We start from the raw sequence: 24,001 nt of genomic DNA, 5'->3' as shown, positions 1-24,001 counted from the left end.
CAATGACCTGAAATTTTGCACACACATCCCAAATGACATGACAGAGCTACTGCAACTTCCGGAATTCCAATCCGACTCTCGGATCAAAAACTCACTATCGGACCGGAAACTTCAAAAATTCAAATTTCGGTATTTCAAGCCTAAATGAGCTACGGGCTTCCAAAATACATTCTGAACATGCTCCCAACCCCGAAATCACCTATCGGAGCTAACGGAACCATCGGATTTCCATTCCGAGGTCGTCTTCACACTGTTCCTACGGACCACTTTTCAACGCTTAAGCTCTCATTTAGGGACTAAGCGTCCCAAAACTCTCCGAAACCCAGTACCGAACGTCCCGGCAAACCAAAATAGCAGAAATGAACTTAGGGGAAGCAGTTAATAGGGGATCGGGGTGTTAATTCTTAAGACGACCGATTGGATCGTCACATAATTAATTCAGTCCCAAATAAGTTGGCTTCGCTTCTATGAATGTCGATCCATGCTGAAATAAATAAGAGAGTTGCGGTAGATATTCAATTCATGACAAATTCTCATAATATAAGTATCAGTGCGAACACAATATAAAAGTAAATGCAATATTTAAAATAATTGATGAACTGAAACTGAGAAAAGAGAACCAAGATAACTAATTAATACTCTACTATAGTTTATTAGGGATAAGAATATTAATTTTGTGATTAGAGAGTACCAAACAAAATCGTCCCATTCAAAGAAGAAGATTTGCAAATCCAACGACTGCATTCTTAATAGCCTAAAGAACACCCCATCCCCCACCCCACCCCCACCCACCCTCACCCAAAGAAAATATTGATACGCAAACATAGAGGAAAATACAAAATTTTCCCATCTTTTGTTCTTTCTTACCTCTTTCTGAGTTTTTTCGTTTTAATATGCGTGCATAACATCTATTAAAGGGAAAACGTCCATTACAAGATTTTTTTCATTTACGAGGCTTGAATCTGAAATTTCTGGTTAAAAATGGAAGAATTCTATTTATGCTATCACATTCCTTAAAGGGCATTTCGGTACACTAAACCTCCGATATGCAGGGGTTCGGGAAAAAGCCGGACCACAAGAGTCTATAATACGCAGTCTTACCCTGTATTTTTGCAAGAGGCTATTTTCACGGCTTGAACCCGTGACCTCCTGGTCACAGGGGCGGAGCTAGAGTGCCGAGAGCGGGTTCGGTCGAACCCAATAGCTTTGGTTCGAACCCTGTATTTGTCTTAAAAAGTTCATTGAATATGTATAAATTATTAATTTAGAACCCAGTAACTTAATACGATTAAAATTTCGAACCCTATAAGCTTGAAGTCCTGACTCCGCCTCTGCCTGGTCAGTGGTCACATAGCAGCAAATTTACCAGTTACGCCAAGGCTCCCCTTCAACTATAATTACAGAACCAACTATCACATTCCTTAGTAATTCATTAATGTATTTATTACAAAACCAACAACAATAATAACAACCCAATGGGATCCTACAAGTAGGGCCCGGGAGAGTAATGTTGAGGTTTTAAGCTAAATAGGCTTAAAAGAGGGTGAATGGGAAATGGAGGAAAAATGAGATTTTAAGCTCCCCCCCCCCCCCCNTATTTACTTAGCAAATACTAATAGAATAGCTAACTTCACTTTCAAAGTTCCAACAGCTATTACGACGTGTTTATTTCTATCATTATTTCTACACAATTAAATACAACTACAATATGATACAACTTAAATACATTTTTATACAAATTTTATACAATATGTCTTTTGTATATTTTGTATCTGATTTATACATAATAAAAATAAATTTCATACAACTAATTATATATTATACAACTTATCTGTGGCTTGACAAAGGGACATTGTCCCATATTGGAAGAGGAAGAGGATTTTGATGGGTATAAAAAGAGTTAAGAAGAAGGCAAGTCTCGCGCCGCCGTCGTCGCTCGCTCGGCTTCGGATCGGATTTGGTCAAATGATTGATTGATTAATTTTTTGGACCAAATTTATTTGTTAATAGTAAATATTAACAAAAATATTATTAAATATCCGTTTTAATAACAGAATATTAATATTAATATTAATATTAAATCCAACGGAATATTAAACGTTTTTCCGTTATCCGTTTTCCGTTTTTCGATTTTGTAACTAAAAATTAACCGCCCTCTTGAATTCCCGGTTTATGTTGCGAGTTGCACCTCTTCAGTTTTCAGCCCAACATTGGCTATAAATACCAATCCACTCTCTCAGATTTTCCATACGATTTTCTGAATTCTCCTCCTTTCTTCTGCATACTTTTAACTTCAAAGAAAGCAACAGTAAGTGTGATTTGCTACCGAACTTTATGTTCGCTGAAACATGGGGGTTTGAAGTACCACTACACCAGTGTGTAATTCGTTCTATCCTGGGAGGAAATAATTCATAACCTTGGGTACTAGGAGGGGATTAAATTCCTTAAGGAAATACTGTGAATTCAGTGGGGTCGGATTAACTTTTGTTTCGTTTACATTTTTTGTTTATATGTTATTTTATCTTTTCCAAAATTAGTTTACAAATACAGTTTACTAACAAATAATGTGTACGCAAATTTTATCCCACCTTAAAGAAAAGAAAGAATGTTTTCGAAAGACACTCGGCTAAAGGGTATTTATTACAGAACCAACTATATTAAAGTGGTCTTAAGCAAGTTGACCTTTTTTATAATAAGTCTAGTACCTAGTTCTAACATGCTATATATGGTTGTTTAAAGTTAGGCATAAGGACAGCAAAAAATATCAGATTCAACAACCATTATCTCTAGAAACTCCTAAAACAGGTAAGGAAATAAGTCAAAGTAATTAAGCAAAAGATCTATGAATTTTAAATTGCAAATTTGGATAATGATGAGACTCGACTTTAAAAAAAGCAGCTCACTGTACTAAGTTCTCGCTATGCGTGGGCTTCGGGGAAGGACCGAACCATAAGAATTTATTATATATAGCCTTACCCTGTATTTCTACAAGAGGTTGTTTTCACGGCTCGAACTCGTGACCTCTTGGTCACATGATAGAAATGTTACCAGAGTAAAGAATTATTATGCTATAATTGCAATTTAATCGATTATAACAAGTTAATTTTGTCTTTTAAATTATCATATCAAGACTATGAAATACATGTTGTTTTAAAATAATTGATATTGTAAAAGTTCTATATAATATTGGGGCATTATCACTTTTAGCTCGCGCCAGAAACTATTTACATTTGGTAGCCGAAAAAGTGTATAAAACTTGTAAAACTTAACATACAGAATGTATATATACATATATATATATATATAAATTTTATATTTTTTCGACTATTATTCTTACGGCAGCTATACAGTGTCATTTTTCCTATAATATTAGTGCACAGAGCTTAAACTCGATGATATTTAGCAGTTAGGGAGGGGAAAAAGCCTACGCAAATTTTGAATGTTCAAGAATGTTCTTAGAATTTGTTTGAAAATTTGCCAGCAAAGACACTCTAATATTATAATTTAATAATTGTAAATGGCTTGCTAATCACTTTCTGTTCCACTTAACCTTTTGATTAATCAGAATTTGATTTGATAACTTCAATTGTTAAATTGGAATCTGATAGATTTCAATTAGAGGTGATAATGAAAATGACAATGACAATGACAATGATAGTGATTTAGAAGATGATTGCAATTTATTCTCTAATTAAATCATTCCACACTTGATGATTAGGCCAATAAATAATTAATTTAGAAGATGATTGTTATTTTACTTCTCTCACTATTGTGGACTATTATATATAAGAGCTTAAGTTATACGCAGCGGTGGTATAAGAATTATTTACGCAATCAGATTACTTATTAGGTATTATTTATTAAAAATAATTAATTTTATGCTATCATATTCACAGTTTTTACTGGAGTTACTAATGAATTGTCTTTTCCTGTTTTTATTTTTATTTTTTTATTTCCGTCTTTCTGAACCGAGGGTTTAGCGGAAATAGCCTCTCTGCCCTATCGGGGTAGGGGTAAGATCTGGGTACACATTACCCTCCCCAGACCCCACTTTGTAGGATTTTACTGGGTAGTTATTGTTGTTGTAATTTTATGCTATCACATGTTAAACTTACGAGTTAAAATTTACAGGGACAGCCTGGTGTACTAAGCTCCCGCTATGCACGGGGTCCGGGGAAGTAGAGTTAAAATTTACGGATAGTACAATAATCGTAACATTATCGGTATATATAACTTAGATTTTATAAGTAAAAGTTAACTGGCATACACTTGTATAATGATCCACAAATTGTGCTGTGACTAAGGTTAATTTTCTTATAATCACATCATAATGGCAATTTGACTTTATTATATACTTACTATAAGAGGAGAAGACAGTGGTAGGTAGGCATAGCTATTTTTTTACTTGCTGAAGCACATGAAACAACAAAAGTAATCACAAAATTTATTGTTCAAGCTTTAAAAGACTCAATAATTGTAGAAAATTAAGAATAAATAAATAAAAGTAAAGAACAATATAAGACGATAACCACAACACACCATTAAGAAGATAACTCAAAGATTACGTATAATAATTGTGAAAATAGCACGGGCTAGTCAGTTTTCGGACTGGTAATTGAAAATAGCCAGCGTTTGCAAAGTCATTGAAAAATAGCCACTATTTTGCTGCAACACGAAAAGTTCCAACATAATATACTGGAGATTGATGCACCTGTGTATGAACTTCCAGCATATTATGCTGGACCAATATATTATGCTGGAACTCCAGTATATTATGCTAGAAGTTCACATGTAAAAAATTCGAACTCCAGTATATTATGCTGGAATATTTTCTGGATTTTGAACAGTGTTTTCGTTCAGATTTATCTTTACATAAAAAGTGGTTAAATTCCGATTACTTTTGAAACTGTGACTATTTTTCAATTACCATTTATAAATCTGGCTATTTTTTGAATTTCACCCATAATAATCAAATTTGACCTTGAAAAGGCTTGTGGAATATCCTCTACCAAAATATCAATCACTTTCAATTATATGTGTAAAAGTGTTAAATCAAATAGAAACGAAAAATATATCAGTCATTGTTATTATCACATAGATGATAGAAGTATAGAACTGCAACTTGTGATACAACTCTTTATTGATAATAATTGGACCTCGGATTCGAAACTTCGCCTTTGTTATGGGTACGTTTACCTCCAATGTGAACTTTTCTGACGCGAATCTGAATTTAGTCGGACTCCAATACAGGTATCGGAAAAATTCCAGAATATTTGGTCCAGGTAACTTTCAAAGTGCAACATTTAAAATTATTTTATGTTCAGACGACACCTAAGTTGAAAGAAATTGAGAGGAAAAATGAAAGAAACTTCAACATTGGAAAATTGATTGATTATTACTACAAGTTATGTTTGCATTATAACAAATTTGTTTGTTTCTGCTCAGGACAAAAACTTAAAGATGAGTAATCAAAAGGCCAAGTGTACGAAATTGTATAAATACCTAATGCAAATTGACAGGTCCATTGAACTCAAACACCTAAACTTTACCTACCTAAATTAGACATAAAGTCTGACACTTGACCAGTACCGGAAGGTCGGAAGGAGAAGTGTTATAAGTTTTGAATGAAAATCCCGATAAATGACGGTAGTAACTCTAACTGTTCTAAGATAGCGAATCTCCTTATCGCATAAGTAGCAACATGTTACTCCATTTAAGATCTATTTATTATATAGAAAAGGAAAGATGGTCAACCAAGGGTATATATGTCATTTCAGAAGAATTCATGCATTGTTTTCATTTCTAAAATACAAAATGTCATTGATATACGTGGACCCCACATTTCCCTGAACACAATACTCCTTTAAATGTACTATTGATTAGGCTACTTTTGCGGAGAGTATTGCAAGCAAATACTCATTGGAACGTTCCTTTTCTCATTTGGTTAAATTATTAATTTTGGTTTAGTCAACTAGAAGTTTCCACATAGAAACTAAAATTATCTTTTAAATAATAGAGCAACAAAAAGAAATATCGATAAATATTTACAAGATTTTTATATTTACCCATACAGTTTTAAAGCAATTTAAAAATTAAAATTAAAAGATTTTCATCCATCCACACTGTTTGAAAGCGATTTCAAACTAAAAAAAAATCATATTCAATAGTTTGTTAAACCTCAAAAGTTAATTTAAGTGATGGGGTTTATCCATACTGTATTAGCAGGCTATGTCTTATATGCTTAGTTGATGTGAAAATTTAATCTATATGGTTTGAACTCCATTCTTCCATGATAAGTTTTCAATTGTCAATAAATTGTCTTAAAACATTATTTACTATAATTTTATATTGTTTCATTATGAAAATTAACATATGATAAGTCTATAGAAAAATAATAACATTTCTCTTATCTCCTCAATTAAGAAACAAAACTAAAATCCCTATAATTTATATCGACTTTTATCAAATATTTATTATTTTATCACCAGTTAAAATCATTTTAACGAGTTATAATAAAATATAATTTGAACTGCTATATTGAATTGCTACAATTTATATCATGTTAATATATGTTTAGTGCTTTTGGTTCTCTTTGTTTGAAATAGTAAATTGTCTCTTTAGGGATGCAAGTCCCATTGGAAGTTCTCTTTGTTTATTGTACTAAAACTTTCTCTTGATTTTGTTGTATACAAGACATGAAGTAAAACTATAATTTTTTTTTTCACTTTCCGGAGGGTGAACTCGAAATCTCTTAACTTTCATCAAGTAGCCGATTGTTCCTACTGTTAAAATACTTGCGAAACCAATTTGGATGTGTAATTTTAAGACTACAAAATGTTGGGCCGGTATACGGGCATTCCTCATCTAGTAAGACGAGAGACACTGAAGATAAACAACCATGATCACAATTAAGGGTTGTAATGGAATCGAGAGAATTCCTTTATGTCGATAAGAGATTTCGAGTTCACCCTCCGGAATTTTCTCATGCTGGTTCCGCAATATAAGTTCGGCCTGCAAAATGATTATGCGTTCGCACAATGGACCGCAAAATGACCTCCAAAGAATTATGTTCAATAAGAGATTTTACGATCGAGCTTTGAGTTTATAATGGACGCATGTAAATCGCATTTGTAGACACTGATGTTCAAATAAATGAAATATTCACATAACAAACACATTATTCGAATATTTAGACAAAAGTACACATTTGGGACTCACCAAACAATGTGTAGAACAAGCAAATCCACATTTTAAATTTTCCAAACTTAAATACACAAAACATAGTATTCGAGTACACATTATTTAGATATTATCCATATAATTTACAATCAGCACCCAAAAGGCACTTGAGGATGTCTCCAAACAACTGATAATTTACAAGAAATACCAATTCCAGTCAAAATTGGATTCAGTTCTTTTTTCTTTTTCTCCTTTTTTGCTTTAGAAATCATGGCTCAGCCTAAGAAATTGCAAGATGTACTCGCACCTCCAGCCAAAAATGGATTTTAGCTCTGCTTTTTGTCTTTATTCCATTTTTTTCTCCCGCGTCTTCTTCATTAAAAATATCATCTCTGATGCTTTCTATAAAAAGGTTTCCGATATACTTCAATCTCCAGATGTGGTCACTGCACATTTCTTCATGTACTTTCAGTTGTTTTCCGCAAAGAAGTAAAATTAAACCTGCAAGAAGTGCATGTCACCGATCAAAAAGTGCCTCTAGAAAAGTTAACTCATTCAATTTGGCAGAGTAGATACAATACCTAATGAGAGGCTTCTGAGGAACCACAAATGCATCAGATGCAAGGCTGGATGACGGTGCAGCTAGCTCAAGCGGCTTTCAGGGGCAAGAGAAAGAAGCAAAAAGATTAGATTTTCGTCAGTGTTTCTGTCTAACAGTATTGGATACAGAATTTTGCATACAAGAGTATCATTCAAAAAAGCAACTTGGAACATGTCAAGCTTTTACATTTGTCTAATGTTTCCGGTCACACCAACATGCAACATTACGTGTCTTAGATACTATCAAATTATAAAATTCAGACAACAACTAGCAACAAAATGTACAAATATTGCAGACACTAACAAAGTTTTCTCAGGGAAATCCAAAGGAAGATTTGAACAGAAAGCAATGCAAAAGATATTTTGGTAAGATTCTTAAAATGACCATTCTTATTCCCTCTATTTCTCTGACATAACATATAAGGGCGATGACAAAATGGACTCACCAAAAAAAAATATATATTGACGAGTTACATTGGACTATCAAATTATCACAGCACCTTGCAAAATTGCACTTTTTATCCCAATTCTCATCAACAATTAAACATCTGACGGCAACAAGCACCAAATTTTACAAAGAGCTTGGAGCTAAAAAAATGGGAACGAACTGGAAAAAACAAATAAGGAAAGTGGCCTTCTGGTATATTCCATGCTCCACATAAAGACTGGTTCACTTTTTTGTTGCAACAAGTAACTAACCACAAAATGCTGTCATATTTAAAATGAACTCCATAAAGACTACTCATAATTTAGGGCCAATAAGAATCAGATGCTTTCTCTAACATGGCAGTTTGTGTTAGAACCTTCAATTGCGGTACAAGACATACACCAAAGACATCAATGAAAAGCACAATTAACTAGTTTAATAAACTGTTCTGTTAAATTCCAAGGTCCACGATGTTAGTCTCGGTATCATACATTATCTATCCAAAAAAGTCTCGAACACAAAAGCTGAGAAAAAGAAAAAGATTAAGGAGATTTGTATGATGCAACTGCAGATGGACAGACTGAGGGTGCACAAAATCAGGATCTCAATAGACATATTCGATATATTCTGCATTAAAGAAAATAAGTGTATGAAGTTTGAAGACAACCTCAAGTTCTTCCAAGCCCTCGCTTTGTAGGACCTTATGGCTAGAGCCACCAATTCCGTCCTTTTCCTCTGATGTTGTTGCCTCAACCATTTCCTCTGCTGTTGGGGGCTCCATCTGCAGTTCATTAGCCCCATCAGAAGGCTTGACTCCATTTGTCAATTCAAGTTCATCCCCAGGATCTTCAAAACCATGAGATCCACTTTGATGGCCCACAGTCGGTTCTGCTGATTGCTTGACTGCTATTGTCTCTGTTACAGCTGCACATGATGAAGGCACAGGCAACGTGCTTTTGACAGAAACTTCAATTTGGCTATCAACACGCCCACCACTATTCAAGGTATCACCAATATCAGCTTCAAATTGCTTCAACTCTCTAGTTTCACCTGGTGAGCTGGCATCACTGCTACTCATGGCCAGGCAAGACTCTTTTGAGGTAAAACCTGTATTAACTTCGTCGTGCTTTCTCTTTCTGCTAAAAGCAGCATCTACAGATGTTGCCTTAGAAGAACCAAGTGACTTTGAAACTGAACGACTTTCACTTCTTGCAGGCTGAGCAGGACGCACTCCTCCAGGGAAGACAAAGTTAGGAAGGTCTTTTCGTCTGACATGACACACATGAATCCACATGCTAGATGTCCAAAAAGAATATGCATATACATCTCGCTTAAAATCCTCAACTGTCAACCTTATATCAAATTGTTCACCTTGTTGAGGATTTGTACCTTGTTTTCTACGTAATCCCATAAAATAAGAATGGTGAAACGGCTTAGATTTATCTGAAAATTCACCCGGATGTGGATGGCATTGAAGTACACCAGCAGTGTCTCTCTCAATCTGGATGAATAGAGCATGGAAACTTCATTAATTCAGTGCCTTTGGCGAAGCAATAGAGACGAAGTCATCAAAATGTGAAGCAGAAGAAAAGAAACATCACCTTTAGAGTAAGCAGGCGTATCCTAGATTCAACCCAGCCTTTCCATTTCCTCATGTCATCCTCACTTTCTGCAGCTATGTCTATCCGCAAATAGTTTCTATAGGCTTCAAAAAAAGCGAAAGGCTCACAAAGACTTTGCCAGCTAGCTTTGTTAGCTTCTATTGCCTATGCAAAAAAAATGAGTCAGGGAAAGAAGATCTCAATTGATGAAAATAGGAATAACAAACTGGAAGATAAAAGCAATAGGATTAGAATAAAAGTCATGACTGCAGAGCATTGGTGCCGCAACAACACAATGAAGAAGTCTCAAAAGAAATTAGGGAGAGAACCAAGTATCTTAACCATGAGCACAAAATTCACTATATACGCATGCTTGAACCGCCAAAACAAACATTTAAGAGCAACTACACACAAAGAGGAAATAAATTACCTAGCCTTCGATCCTACAGAAATCGTAATTTAGCAATGACATCAGCATAGTCCACACACCCTCTCCCTTGCTCTCTCACTCGCTGAGTTTGGGGTTCTTTTTTTTTTTTAGGTTAGGGGGGGGGTGGGGGGGTGGGGTAGACGTAAGTACGACGTAACGTAAACTTAAGTAGAGGAAGACACAACTCTACTATTCTAGAGACGTAANNGGGGGGGGGGGTGGCGAAGTTAAGCAGGAACCTAAATTATGGAAGAAGCAACATCAATTCTATGAGCAAAAACTTGAATGAAATTCGGTGATAACCCAACGATGAAGTAATCTTTTGTTGACAACGGAGTTTTTAACCTTCAATAAGACCCTAGTTATTATCTTATATATATATATATAGGAAGGGCAGTTTAAAAACTTCTGGAGGTGAGAGCATGCTCAATCCCTAGAAATCTAATAAATACGGAACAATCTAGGAAGAAACAATTTCTTATGGTGAAAATGTCTTCCTTCCTAGATTGCACCATGCACTAGAGACTACAGTTGAATGCTTAAACGTCAACAATGAATCAGGACAAAGAGCCCATTTGGATTGGCTTATTTTAAGTGCTTTTAAGTCAAAATAGCTTTTAAGCCATTTTGTAGTGTTTGGATAAAGTAAAAAAAGTGCTTTTAAGCACTTGTTTTTAAGCTAAAATGACAAAAAACAAGCCAAAAGCCAAAAAGCTAGAATTCCTAACTTATGACTTTTGGCTTAAAAGTCACTTAAAACAAGCCCATCCAAACAGGCTCTAAAACATTAAGGCTAAACAAGCCCAAAATTTTTGTCTCAATAGCTGAGATTAAGTTCTCGCAAGGCTTATTAGTATAAATTTAATCACCAAGTTAATTGTAATTGCTACTATCCTCAGGTGTTACGGATAAGCTGCAGCATTCCCTAGACATCAAATCTGGGATTTTTATGTCTACTTTGTATAAAGGGCAGCCCGGTGCACTAAGCTCCCGCTATGAGCGGGGGCCACAAGGGTCTATCGTACACCGTCTTACCCTGCATTTCTGCAAGAGGCTGTTTCCACGGCCTACTTTGTATGTTTAAAAAAGGTCTTTTGCATATTAAATAAGACTATAAGAGTGAGAGAGATTGATGAACTTATAAAGCTCTAATTTATGCCTCCCTTGTTGCATCTAGTAGTAAGAAAGAGATGAAAGAGACATAAGGTAAACATAGCCATTAAGAAAATTCAGGATCATATGGAGCTATATGGATGCAGGCTACTTCAATCTGACTCTACTAAAAGCCAGCAATTATGACATGCATTAAGCTGTGAAAACAAGGAGCACTGAAACTAAAGTAAGCAGCAAGTGATTTATCCAGTGATGAAGACAGTTGAGCAAAATGCTTCTACTAAACCAAAGATGGTACTCCCACCATGAATAAACATGCTTGAGCAACATTCAAAATCTTAGTTTTGGTTTTTATCTGTATTTAGATAATAGAAATTAAATGGGGTAAATTAACTCAATAGGAGAACCAATAGGAAGAAAAAACCGGCAGCTCACATTGATTGCATTCAGTACAATAGAAAAAGCAATAAACCCCACAAAAACTGAGCACGCATAAATACCTCACAAAGTTCATTCCCTCTCTGAAATTCTTCTGTCATAACACGCAAGGTACTCGTTGAAACATTGTAGCTAGAATTCATGCAGGGGTATGCTGGAGTTATTATCGGCATTAGATGCTGCCTATCTTTGAAATTCCTCCGAGGATCCCAATAAGCAAGCCCAAGAGATCCTTCATTTATTGGACACAGCAAAACTGGGTTTGGCCAGCGCCACAAACTGTAGACTCTAAAAAACCGAGAGACCAACATGCTAGGAACTGCATTTGGATAAAGTTGGCAAATCCGAGCAACAAGCAATGCCCAATTAATACCGCCAAGAAATCCAGTAACCTGGTCAAAACAGAAGTGACACAAGTTTACGAGAGGCAGACTGACTTTCACCAAGATGACAGGCACTGTACCTTTAAGGACACATAAGATTGTACAAGGGGTCATGTTGGATGCTTACATTTGAGTAAACTCCACGCCTTTTTGCCCACAGTCTCATGCATCTCAGTGTGGTGCGGAAACTCTGCAGGACCAAAGAGTGGGGAAAGATTAAGCATAAAGTTTCGAAGCAAATGCAATTTACATGATTGTGAGGCAACAACCTGGATATTGGGTACTAAATGCAAAACTTGATCCGTTACTCTACATCCATTAAGACTACGAACAGTCTGCTCATCCACATTCTGTAGTATGGACTCCTGTGAAACATCCAAATCCTGCAAGAGACAAATAGGAATAAAATCCCGAAGTTTACAGATTACAGAATTTATTTCAACAGCATAACAAAGTATTTCAGATTAATAGGATGACGACATTAGAATTATGATGGTTCTAAAACCACAAGGAAAACAGAGTATAGTCATCAGCACACAATGGGACAGAAGATAAATGAACACTATGGATAATTGTTAACGTTACTGAATAGTAATTAGGAATGGTCTCTCAATATTACAGATTTAGAAAAAGTAAACAAGAATCTACTACTCTTTTTAGATACCTTGAAGTAGTAAAGAGTTCCAGAAATAGTCCTCATGCAATTGCAGAAAAAAGCATGCTAAGTTGCATATACAAGCAAGAGCCAGGAGAAGTAGCAAGTAATTATGCACAAATTCACACTCTCCACCCCCCAACCAGGCCCTCCTTTCAGATGTTCAATTGTTATTAAGAGCCTAAACCAAACCTATATCCTCATAAGCTGACCAGTTGAAGTTTTCAAAACCATCCATTGTTCTTTAATAAGCATCAAGTGGCTGCTTAAAGATACAGCAAAACTGTGGTAGCTTTCCCTTTACAAAGACCAGCAACTACTTACATCCAAATAAAAAATGAAGGGAGATAATAAAATCTTTCGATCCAACCATGTTATCTATAAGTAACATGCTATACCAAAAAAGCTGAAGACAACAACCATTGAGCCTTCAGTTTCTCAGTAGGAGTCAAACTCCTTTCAAATCATCCTCTATCTCTAAAAAATCCACAATATGCAGCAAAGGCTGTAATTCCATATTTCCCTTCCTCCGCTTCTGTCTTTTGTCCATACCAAATGCAAGAAGCAACTTAAGGATATGTGGCACGACCTACTTTATCCCAACTAAGTTTAGAGCATATCGCACGTTTCCTTGGCTACTTTGAAATTTAATTAGGAAAATGAAAAGGTAAATGCATCAAAGTAAGTTGTGGAACCCGGGAAACGCCATGTTAGGTTCACCAATTCAACCAATTATGAAGAAGATATGCAGGCATCATTCGCAGCAGTATATAACAAAGCTAAATGCACATCAGAAGATAGATTTTCCAGACTGCAAAGGATGGTGCATCTCAAAGCAAATGTGTAATCAGTCACATACAGGAGAATCATACCTCAGGAATAACCCAGAGTGCTACATTTGCATAAAGAAGATCTATAGAAACCCCATTGAACTTGAACTTCATAACAGGAACATGAGCATCAGGTACAGGATGAAGTTCTTGTATTTCAGGCATCTCTTCAAGCATTCTATGAAGTTCACCGAAGAAGTCCTGCAATGTTAGAGGAATATTTCATGCATCAATCTTCAGCAGAGAAACACTAAAAGTAAAGGATGTAAACGGAAAAAGCTGTCATCCTACTTCACGAGTCGCATGTCTAGGTCCTACACAGAGAGTGTCTATATCAGCACCAGGGCCATGTACCTGTTAAGGACAATCAAAAAAAGTTAACTTTATAAGTGAAATGGTAAAATTATCTAACAAACAAGAAAAAGCCAAAGTCCTTGAAGCCAAGCAACATAATATACAAATACTCCTTCGGTCCTTTATCGACTTAAATCACTTCTTCTGTAAAGTAACATATATATTCACAATACCAAAATGTAAAATGTGTACTATCTAAAGTTTCTCCTTGCAGTACTCACTCCGCTTCAAAAAGGGTCCCCAACTACTATAAAGTATCACTGAACAAGTGAACAATCCCTCCCCTTGACATCCCAAATTTAAAAAACTAATTTACTAAGGCATCACATTGATGAAAAAAGACCAAGTTTCAAAACCAATACCAGCAGGGTTCATAAATAACACAAGGGCCGGGAAACACTATAGAATTGATGGGGAAAGGAAGAAACAACACCCATTTATTCTTGCTGATTGAGGTTGTCACAAGATTGTTACAAATTAAAAGATGTGCAAGAACTTGGAGAAAAGTTAGACCAAATACCCTCTCCACAATCAAGTACTATATTAGATTTGACAAATTCATCATACATGCAACTGCATTTAACCTGTGAAGTTGTAATCCCCAAAAATCCAATCAAGTAAATAAGCCCCCCACCCCACCGCAACCCCCCACCCCACCCCCAAAGAAAAGTGCTTCATTTCAAGCTGTTCCAATATTGAGCCACAGACATGTACACCGAACCAATAATGCAAGTGCCAAGACTATTACTACCAGTTGAATCCAACAAAGGGTGTAAACAAGAAGAAAAAGACATACTCCCAACCGATATGACCCGAATGTGAAGATTTTTGCATTTGCCTCTTGCACCACGTCATCATTGAAGCCTTTAGCACGACAGACATTTTTCACCCACGTCTTCACAATCTGTTTTACTCCAGAATCAGTAATTAATGACTTTGATATAGTAGACTGAGAATTCTCAATTCACAAAACAAGAATAACCTGGTCTAATCTCCCTAGCACTTCTTCCCTCTTAATGGCTTCTTCATGACTTTCATATAAGCCTGCATCTGCAAGAAACTGATGAAAAGGTGCAGTCCTTGTCAGATATGGTGTAAAAACTACAATGTGTCTCTCTCTATCTCACACATACTAACACACACAAGCACATGTATATGTGAGTGTGAGTGTAAGCATGTCTGCGTGCGTGTGTGTGTGAGTGTATATGTGAGTATATATAGAGAGAGAGATCAGGAATCTCGTATATCAACTTAGGTTTGAGCATTGTTTTCTCTTGACTCAGACATCAATTCGTTGGGACATTAATCTGTGTTAATTTAATCATTTAAAAGAAGAACAATTCATCATTGAGAAGAAAAACATAGATTTATTTTAAATCAAAATTGCTTAGACTGGTTTTAAATCACTCTCTCGTGCCATAAGTGCAAAGCATGGTTATGTCCGGTTCAACTTCAAAACTGTATACCTATCCCATTAAGCAAGCAAATACATAACATTTCTACTAACACTTGATTAGGCTCGGTTATAGCTGATAAGTCTTCTGAATGGGTATTGATGTCAAGTATAACCGACTGATACAAGTATTTAGTTAGAACCATGGCTTAATGTGCTTGGCTTAAATATTTTATTATCACCTCTTTTTACAAATAATCACTCATAATTACCTTCTCGATTGGTCAATAATTGTTTTACTTATAAATATGTACAGTTTTGATCTTTTTAGAGTTAATCCATGTGTTCTACTCAAGTATCATTAACAAGTATATAATGCAACTTTTAACTTACAAATCTGTTCAAGAAACAAATGGACATAAACACAGAATCCCAATTTATAACCTCTGAATTATGCAAATTCAACCTTACCAAGAACTCAATGTTGGGAACTCCTTAATTTACTCTGTACATAATCTAGAAACACATTATAAACACGAGAGGAAAAAAATTCCTATCATAACAACAACTGCAACAACCACGCCTCAATTACGAATCCACACTGACCACATTACTCCATTTAAAAATCTCATACCAATATTTGCAACAAAAATTGACAGGTCAAATTTTCCAAACATATACTACAACAATTTAACAACTTAAAAAAGCAAGAACAAACCTTTTCCAATTCGCGGTTTCTAACAATATCCAATTCAGTGGGCCCACCAGTTGAAATTGGTTCAGATACTCCATATGCAGTGCTACTCATATCGCCTCCTCTTTCCACAAACAACACAAAATAACTTACTTTCCCTTTTTTTTCCTTTTCTTTTTTACTCAATTGAAAATACTAACTCAATAAAGCTTTTATCTTTTTTTTTTCTTTTTTGCATATAATAACAAAATTAACCTTCAATAACAAAGTGTTCCTCTTTTTTTTCTGAATAATCCACTACAACAATTGAATGTAACTGGGGAAATAAAAAAAAAGGTAAAATCAAAACTGAAAAAAGAAGGAAATTTATCAGTATTACACTTCACACCAATTCTCATTAAATTGCGATACACTACAACAAACAAAAAATACAATAAATTAGCACAAAATAAATAAAAACCCTAACTTTATCGATTTTTTTTCTTTTTTTCTCTAATACAACTTCACCACCACCAACAAAGCCTCTGATTTTGCAAGCGAAGCCCTAAAATTATGTGATTCACTGATTCTCTCAATTGATGCGGATTTTTTCACGACTATAGCTTCCGGTTCTTCGCACGATCGAAACCCTAATATTTAACAACAACAAAAAGAAGAGCAGAATAAAATTGAGGTTAGATTTGCAAAAATAAATAAAGAATTTATGAGATAATAAAGAGAGAATTGAAGCTGACAGGAGAGAGACGAGGCGGGGAGGAGAGAGAGAACTGATGAATGAATAATGGAGATATCTTTTGGTATTATAAATAGGGGAAAAGGGGGGATATGGAGAATCTGTATTAAATTTTATTTATTAATTTATTGTATGTGATTTAATATTTATTTTAATTTCAGTTCTTAATTTTTCCCAAATTCTTATTCCGGAAGGAAAAGGAAAGAACTAGAAATTAACCTTGACCACATATTTCTTCTTTCTTTCTTTTTTACTTTATTTTTTTGGTTTCCCACCCGGTGTCCGGTACCCACATTGCAGCCCGATTATATCCGGATTCGCATTGAGTAGGGCTCCATTCGGAGGGAAGCGCTCCCTACCAAGAATTTTTCCATACCCAAGGCTCAAACTCGAGACCTCTAGTTAAAGGAAGAGCAGTCATATCCACTGCACCACATCCTTTGATGATCTTTTTTACTTTATGGTATTATATACATTGCGCTAATAAATTTGGATTCATATATTAAGAAACTTTATTTTATTCTCATGACTCAATTCATACTTTTGACTAACTTTTTATTTTACTAGTATTAAGCGTGTATACCCCATCTCAAAGAGTAATTCTACGGGAAATTAGCTTGAGTTAAAAAATGAAGATTAAGAAAAATTATAAGTTCCTATGAATACGATAAAATTATATACTTTGTAAATTTTAATGCTTTATAGCTTAACATTCAGATATAAGCTTTCAAAGGATTAGCACGAGGTGTAACGACGGTCGTTTCGTGAACTGTAGCCATATTTCTGCTTCTTTATGTGTTTCTCAACTGTATTTCATGGTATCGTGTTGGTTGGTTCAGGTCCGGAGTGATTTTGGTATGAAATTAGATACTTAGTCTCCTATTTAGAAGTTTAAGTTGGAAAAGTCAATTGGATGTTGACTTATGTGTAAACGATCTCGAATGGGAATTTTGATGGTTCGGTTAGCTCCATTAGATGATTTTGGACTTGGGAGCGCGTCCGGAATGTGATTTGGAGGTCCGTGGTAGATTTAGGCTTGAATTGGGGAAATTAAAAATTTGGCGTGTCTCGGCCGGCAATGAAAATTTTGATATCAAGGCCGGAATGGAATTCAGGAAATTGGAGTAGGTCCGTAGTGTCATTTGTGACGTGTGTGCAAAATTTCAGATCATTCTGATGTGATTTGGTAGGTTTCGACAACGTTTGCGGAATTCAGAAGTTTAGAAGTTCTTAGGCTTGAATCCGAGGGTGATTTTGTATTTTGATGTTGTTTTGAGTATTCCGAAGGTTCGACTAAGTTTGAACGGTGATATGTGACTTGTTGGTATTTTTGGTTGAGGTCCCGAGGGCCTCGGGATGAATTCGGATGGTTAACGGGGGATTTGGAAATGAGATTGTGCAGCTAAAGTTGTTGCTTATGATGTTTCCGCACCTGCGGATGGGGACCGCAGGTGCGAGGTCGCAGATGCGGTGGGGAAGCCGCAGATGCGAAAATTGAGGGCCAAGAGAAGAACCGCAGATGCGGTGGGTTTGACGTATATACGGGCCCGCATGTGCAGTTCTTGGGGCGCAGATGCGGTTTTGGATTTTTAAGTGAAAACAGCAAGTGCGGTTGTTTGGACCGCAGAAGCGGTTGCGCAGGTGCGATAAAAGGGTCGCAGGTGCGGAAATGCCTGGGTATAAGGTATAAATTGGACCCTTCGCGAAATTTGAGTTATTTCCACCATTTTTTTTGGATTTTGAGGTCTTTGGAGGGTTTTGAAGAGGGAATCAAGGGAATACTCATTGAGGTAAGTTACTTGAGCTCAATACTTGTGATTATGGTAATTTTAAGTTGTTTAAGCATGAAATTTGTATAAATTAGGGTGAAATTGAGGAGTTAGGGCTTGGAAATTGGAGAGTTTAATTTTAGAATTTGAGGGATCATTTGATGTCGGATTTTGATGATTTTGGTATATATAGACTCGTGAGTGAAAGGAGTTTCTAGTTTTGTGATTTTTGTCGGATTCCGAGACGTGGGCCCGGGGGCCGGGTTTGGGTGAATTTCGGGATTTTGGTATAATTTGATAATTTTTCGCATGGAATTGGTGCATTGACCTACATTGATTGCATTGTATTGCTTTTGGTCTGACTCCGGACGTTCGGAGGTCGATTCCAGAGGAAAGGGCATCGCGGAGTAGGGATTTGAACGACTTGAGGTAAGTAATGATTGTAAGTCTTGTCCTGAGGGTATGAAACCCTGGCTTTTGCATCGTTTCACTATTGTGAGGTGATGCACATGCTAGGTGATGAGCGTGTGGGTGTGCACCGTCGGGGATTGTGACTTGGTCCGTCCCGTAGCAACTGTTAAGTTGCGTATTTGACTGAAAACTATTTGATACTTATGTGTTTTAGAAGGAACTACTATAATTGGGTTGCACGCGATATTTTGGGCCTTGTGCCAAAGTTGTTTGGACCTTAGAGGTCTTTTCTTATTATCCGCTCACTGTTTTGATTCAAGATCCATACTTAGTCATGTTGTGTTTACTGATTTCATAACTTAGTTTTTATTACCCGATTTGATGCATAAAATGATATTTTGGGCTGAGCACCCTATTTTACTAATATCCTGAGTGGCTTGAGAGGTTTCTGACTGAGTGAGGCCGAGGGCCTATTTTTGTGAGGATATTATGGGATCGGGTTGCGCGCCACAGCATGTTATTACTGATTTATGATTATGAGAGGTCGAGGGCCTGATTGATTTATGCCACCAGGTGGCTCGATATAGCGCTTGGGCTGTAGGAGCCTCTCCGGTTCGATTTTGAGCACCACTCGAACTCTGCACTGCACCTCTACCTCTACCTCGACCTGTCGACTGCTGAAAACCCCGTGCTGGAGGTCGAATTGATGAGGAAGAACCAGACACAGATCCAGTCGGCTGAGCCATACCACCAACTCCTCTGTTAGGACAATCCCGTATCATATGGCCAGGTTGTCCGCAAGAATAGCACGCATCAGAACCTCGACGGCACAGTCCAAAGTGGGCCTTACCGCACTGATCACAACGTGGTGTTAGGGGTCTCGTCTGATTGGTGTCTCTGTGATATTGCGAGCCTGATGCCCGCGAACTCTGACCTGGACCTGAATAGGTAAATAGATCATATCGAGGCCTCTGGAATTGTGGAGGAGCACTAGCTACAGATGGCGCCGAACTCCTCGAAGACTGGGGCCTGACATTGCCTCTGAAGTCATCAGAATACCCTGCAAATCTCGCCCGCTTATGCTGGCCCCTATCCTGCTCCCTATCTGCCCTTTGCTGGCGCTTACGATCCTCTAGGGTCTGGGCATAAGCCTGAATACGAGAAATATCCATGCCCTCCACCAAGGACGTTGTCGTGCACTCATTTATCAGATGTGGTCCCAACCCGTTCACGAACAGATGCACCCTATCACTCATCTCTGCTACCATATGGGGAGCATACCTTGCTAAAGAATCAAACTGCATACCATACTCTCGCACACTCATATTACCTTGTCTAAGGTTCAAGAACTTATTAGCTCTAGCTTGTCGTATCTCAACTGGCAAGTAGTGACGAAGAAAGGCCTCAGAAAATTCCTTCCACACAGCTGGAGGAGCGTTCGGACCCCTGGATCTCTCCCAACTATCATACCAGAGAACCGCTAAATCCCGTAGCCGATAAGAAGCCAACTCTACTGCCTCTGTATCACTAGTATGCATAACCCGCAGTGTACGATGAACCTGATCAATAAAAGTCTGTGGGTCCTCCTTCGGATCTGATCCGGTAAACACAGGAGGGTCTAAATTAATAAAATCACGAACTCTCGTACTAACTGGTTTATCAGCAGCACCTGTATTCTGCCTCTGAGCCTGAGCAGCTACCAAGCTAGTCAATAACTGCAAAGCACTCCGCATATCCTGGTCTGTAGTGCCAGACGGAGGAACTGGAGGTGCTGGGTTCCTCCTAATATCCTCTGGAGGAGACGGAGTAGATGAGGTATGAGACGGCATCTCACTCTGAGCCTCACTTTGGCCCGCTCTGGCTTGGGGCACCTGACCGGTACCCTCTCCCGCAGCTGTATCAAGCCGTCTACTAATTGTTTGCTTCCTAGTCGAAGGCATCGCTGAAAGAAAACAAGGTGAATATTAAAGATGAACACTTACGACTCAACTCTACGCACGATCTAGATTCAGGAAGAAGGTAACAACCCTAGATGTCATGTAGCCTCCTGATTATAAATGTGGCGCGCTACACATCCATAATCAAGACTCTACTAGACACGGCTCATAGACAATCCTTAAGACAGACTTGCTCTGATACCAAGTTTGTCACGACCCAATCTGGAGGGCCATGACTAGCACCCGGCCATACTTACCGAGTACCAACATACATTTTATCTAACCTTCTTTATTATCTTTTAGGGCTGACGAGATCAATATAAATGGTAGACATGGGTCATGGACAACCAACAATAAAATATGATGGCATGAACATACATAACATGGGATGACTAGACAATCAAGAAACTATATATAAGGTACGAGCTACCACACTACCATGAGAGACTATACAACAAAAACCAGCCGACAAGGCCTACCAAACTATACATGAGTCGACACCTGTCTATGAGCCTCTAAAGGAACATAAGTGTTGCAACATAGCCGGAACAGGGCCCCGACATACCCATAATATCTATAACAAAAATGCATACCAAGACCAAGGCAAGTCCGAAGAAGGGATCTCGCCAATCACCGCTGAACTGGACAGCCTACTATGGTGGGGGAGCTGCGCCTGCCTGTCTATCAGGACCTGCAGCACGACATGCAGCATCCACAAATAAAAGGACGTCAGTACGAATAAAGTACTGAGTATGTAAGGCAGGGAACCATAAGTACGAACAGTAATGTAGCAGGGATAGAGAATAAACAACCTGTAACATCTGGGTACCTCTACTGACATGAAATGCGTGATACATATGTATATATACATAAACTTTTAAAACATACGCCTCTATGGGCATCATCATCATCATATCGTACCCGACTGTAATAGGCACGGTAAAAACGTACCCGGCCACGTGGAGCTCGGTAAAACCCAACTGATCAGTGGTTGCACAATAGGTGCCATACCCGGCCGACTATAGCGCGGCTCGATAGAGTAAAATAGATACATATATATAATGAATGCTCGACTCATGGACTCACGTTCTAAACCCTTCGGAGTGACGTAAGGTCGGTATCCTCTGTACACGTTAGTATGACTAACTCTTCACCATGAACCTTATAGAATCAGGAAGTACCAATAACATTGATAATATAAGAATAAGAGAAGCAACATCAACATCAATCGTTCCATAAGAGGGGAAACAATGTAAGTACTGCTAGCTTCTAAGAGTAGAGTATCTTTGGAAGCTCGTTCATTACATTATGTACAATCGGAATCGTGCAAAGGAAGGAAAGGGATAGCCTCACATACCTTGTATATACTGCCCCAATCTCAAGCTATGCAATTTTCACGACTCCTTAGTCTACAATAAGAGAAACGATACTATAGTTACCATTCAAGCGTCATAACTATTATGTATCGACCACAACCTATTTTACGATGAAACGGACAGCACCTCCCCTATATATATGACTTCACACAATTCCAAACAATCACCAAACAGCCCAAACAACATCAATAATAATCATATTGAGCCTCCCAAAATAGTCCACGCACAACCAAATCACTTCATACATACGACGGCCACCGTAGTCGTGTCAAACGACCCGGAAATGTTACGAAGAACTACCAGCCCACAACCCTACATCTATATGGTGTTTCTCCACACCCTTCCTCCTCCAAAACTCCACAAAACAGTAGTAAAACACGCAGCCCAACAGCAACACAAAACAGTCCGCTACAAGTGAATACCTCGAACTCACGGCTTCCGATCACCGTCCCGTGAGTTCTTACATGTATAGAACGAATTACCATGAATTTACAGCAGAATAAATGTATGAAAGATAGCAGTAAACTCACCTTACTTGTTGGATAACTCAGCCCTTATCTTGGTTCTTCAAACTCTAGGGTTTACCCCCAATTTGAACTTGAAAGAGAGGGAAAATCAATTAGGGTTTGTGGATAATTTTTGGGAGAAAGTTTGCAGGGGTTTAGGTCTGGTTATTTGTGAAATATAATGAGGGATATATTGCAGAAGATAAGCCTTTTAATGGGCTCTTTGTCTGACCCGAAATTGCCTCTTTTTGGGCTATCATTTAACCAAGTAGGTGACCCACCTACTTGTCACCTAGCAGCTTGTGCAGTCTCGCAAAAATGTCTATATCTCTCTACTCCAATGTCGTATTGATAAAAGGTTTAATGCGTTGGAAACTAGACTCATAGATCTTCAATTTGGTGGGTAGATCACCCCGTAATTCCAAGTATATTGGGAGAAAAGCTTAATAACATTTGACCTAAAGTTTAAGTAAAACTATGAACTTAAGTTGCAACAACTCTTGTCGACTTTTGTTTCATAACTCGTTTGACTTCAAGACTATGATACGGATATTTTATGATTCATATACCTTAAAATACGACCTCTTGAGAGTATTAAGCACCCCTAGGTTTAACCAAAAATACGGCTGACAACATCCTTGATTCGTTTAACTTCTAATACTTGTTAACCACCCTTATACACCTTTGTATCATTTAAGACCAATAAGATTAATCTCTTATCATCTCAAAGATAATCTCTTCATGGATTTACGTCGACGACCTTATGGCATGAACTAACGTATGTGAATATGGGTTGTAACACTGCACACCCCCAGTGAGCGTGGGTACCCTGAGTGAGTGATCCGATGTTATGCCTGAGTGGCGGTTTATGATTCATGTTGCCCGAGGGGTTGTATACGAACTATGTTTTGCCCGAGGGCTGTTTACGATTTTCATCACTTTTACTCTAAATTGCATTGAGTCTCTGTTGAAATTGTGGAAAAGCATCTTCAAATGATTTTTACCGAAAACTGGATTTTAAACGAGATGATTTGACTCATATTCTGATTTGAAAGCATGTTGTACTTAATGAGACTTTATGGTGTGGATTTTATGAGTTTCCTACTGCTCAGTCTTTATTTACCTTTATTACTTACTGAGTTGGCGTACTCACATTACTCCATGCACTTTGT

The 24,001-nt window shown here is 37.4% G+C and overlaps 1 protein-coding gene across 1 annotated transcript; it reads right to left on the bottom strand.

Moving 5' to 3' along the window:
- Window positions 7,226-16,913, bottom strand: LOC109235213 (nuclear poly(A) polymerase 1). The gene is made up of 13 exons (XM_019401230.1): window positions 16,832-16,913; window positions 16,122-16,726; window positions 14,993-15,070; window positions 14,807-14,914; window positions 13,948-14,010; window positions 13,699-13,857; window positions 12,441-12,554; window positions 12,299-12,361; window positions 11,851-12,180; window positions 9,808-9,972; window positions 8,874-9,707; window positions 7,761-7,834; window positions 7,226-7,680 (listed from the first exon to the last, which is right to left on the bottom strand). Exons 2-13 carry the CDS (start codon window positions 16,209-16,211, stop codon window positions 7,638-7,640), a joined length of 2,121 nt encoding a protein of 706 aa, XP_019256775.1. The 5' UTR covers window positions 16,212-16,726; window positions 16,832-16,913; the 3' UTR covers window positions 7,226-7,637.

This window comes from Nicotiana attenuata, chromosome 12 (assembly GCF_001879085.1).
Source record: "Nicotiana attenuata strain UT chromosome 12, NIATTr2, whole genome shotgun sequence".
Taxonomy (NCBI): Eukaryota; Viridiplantae; Streptophyta; class Magnoliopsida; order Solanales; family Solanaceae; genus Nicotiana; species Nicotiana attenuata.
The sequence above is the reverse complement of the archived record's forward strand: the minus strand, read 5'-3'. Positions and strand labels throughout refer to the sequence as shown.

Excerpts from the sequence above, each read along its gene's own strand:
- LOC109235213 (XM_019401230.1), bottom strand. The coding sequence starts at position 16,211 with ATGAGTAGCACTGCATATGGAGTATCTGAACCAATTTCAACTGGTGGG. Across the intron at positions 13,858-13,947 it reads CTAGACATGCGACTCGTGAA|GACTTCTTCGGTGAACTTCA; the intron begins GTAGGATGACAG and ends CTAACATTGCAG. Across the intron at positions 12,555-13,698 it reads CACTCTGGGTTATTCCTGAG|GATTTGGATGTTTCACAGGA; the intron begins GTATGATTCTCC and ends TGTCTCTTGCAG.